At 41.8% G+C, this 1810-nt stretch overlaps 1 protein-coding gene across 6 annotated transcripts in view; it reads right to left on the bottom strand.

Moving 5' to 3' along the window:
• trip13 (thyroid hormone receptor interactor 13) overlaps positions 1-1810 on the bottom strand; it is a 41020-nt gene that overhangs the window by 18857 nt on the left and 20353 nt on the right. For 5 of the 6 annotated variants that reach the window (XM_043719335.1, XM_043719337.1, XM_043719336.1 and 2 more), the window contains one exon: positions 910-1016. In XM_043719335.1, coding sequence (XP_043575270.1) covers positions 910-1016 — 107 coding nt within the window. Of the gene's footprint in view, positions 1-905; positions 1017-1810 lie in introns of those variants that run through there. The other variant, XM_043719339.1, reaches the window with a different exon arrangement.

Consider the following 1810-nt stretch of genomic DNA (forward strand, 5'->3'; position numbering starts at 1 on the left):
TCCTAGTTTCAAACTTCCAGTCCCCTTGTCTTGTCCGGACTCGTCCGACCTGCCTTGCTCCTTTTCCACCTATCCACTCCACCCTCTCCTCCCTGACCTATCACCTTCATCTCCTCCCCCACTCACCCATTGTACTCTATGCTACTCTCTCCCCACCCCCACCCTTCCCTAGCTTATCTCTCCACGCTTCAGGCTCTCTGCCTTTATTCCTGATGAAGGGCTTTTGCTGAAACGTCGATTTTGCTGAAGCTCCTCGATGCTGCCTGAACTGCTGTGCTCTTCCAGCACCATTGATCCAGAATCTTTAACCACTAGGCAGGCAGCAATTGCTATTTTTGAATTGCAAAACAATGATCAATATGTGGCAAAGTGCACAACTGCTAGGAGCAAATAAAAAGTTGATGGTATAAGGCCAACTAATGTCAAAATCCACAGGACTATACAAGAGATCCAGAGATCAGTCTTGACAAAACAAAGATTAGAGTCACAGATGTACAGCATGGAAACAGACCCTTCCGTCCAACCTGTCCACGCCGACCAGATATCCCAACCCAATCTAGTCCCACCTGCCAGCACCCGGCCCAGATCCCTCCAAACCCTTCCTATTCATATACCCATCCAAATGCCTCTTAAATGTTGCAATTGTACCAGCCTCCACCACTTCCTCTGGCAGCTCATTCCATACACGTACCACCCTGTGTGTGAAAACGTTGCCCCGTAGGTGTCTTTTACATCTTTCCCCTCTCACCCTAAACCTATGCCCTTTATTCTGCACTCTGACCCCTCCATGCCCCTCAATTTTGTAAACCTCTATAAGGTCACCCCTCAGCCTTAGACGCTCCAGGGAAAACAGCCCCAAACTAAATCTGCTATATAGAAAGAGCTAGTACAATTTAAAAAGAAACTTACCTTTTGATCTGGTCGATTTGTGTTAACACAGCATTAACTACTCGAATGGCATCAGAAGGCTCTGTGCCAGACTTCGAAGCATTCCTAGCTGCTGTCAAACTTTCAACCTGTAGCACAAGTGACACGACCAGATTGTTAACCCATAGACCAGGTCATGGCCCACAACGTTCACCCTTCAGGGCAAATAATTAACTACTTTCAAAAATATGTTCACTGTTCAAATTCCTCCAAATTCTTTTATTGTCAATGCTTCATTCTCACTTAAAATGTTGTCACAAGTTTCTGTACAGATTAATTTAATGCATTAAAAAGTTTGCATCGGTGACAAAGACTTGGCAGTCCAGTTACCTTGACCATTAAAATGTCACACCTAAATGCAAAATGTAATCAAAAAGACAAATAGAATGTTAGCCTTTAGAAAGTTTGAATACAAGGTGAGAAAAATCATGCTTTAGACTGCATCTGGAGTGCTGTGAGCAGTTCTGAACATCAAAATCTCAAAGGATACATTTGGAGGAATTGCAGTGCAAATTTCAGTTATATCTGGACACTAAAGGCTAAATTCCAAGAGGAGATCAAACAATAAGGCTTGCATTCCCTGAACTTTAATATTAAGGTTTATTTGATCAAAGTTTAAAGATTTAAGGGAAACAAATAGGATGGACAGAAATATGCAATAATTGGGAAGTCTAGCACTTAGGGCACAATCTAAAAATTAAAGCCAGACATTTCAAAAGATTACACTTTTATACAAAAATATATTTTAAATTCTAACAAAAAGCAATTGATCCCAGATCAGTTATTAAATTTAAAGCAGAGATTGATAGATTTGGTTGGGGAGAAAGTGAGGTCTACAGATGCTGGAGATCAGAGCTGAAAATGTGTTGCTGGAAAAGCGCAG

The sequence above is a fragment of the Chiloscyllium plagiosum genome, chromosome 29 (genome assembly GCF_004010195.1).
Source record: "Chiloscyllium plagiosum isolate BGI_BamShark_2017 chromosome 29, ASM401019v2, whole genome shotgun sequence".
NCBI classification, from domain to species: domain Eukaryota; kingdom Metazoa; phylum Chordata; class Chondrichthyes; order Orectolobiformes; family Hemiscylliidae; genus Chiloscyllium; species Chiloscyllium plagiosum.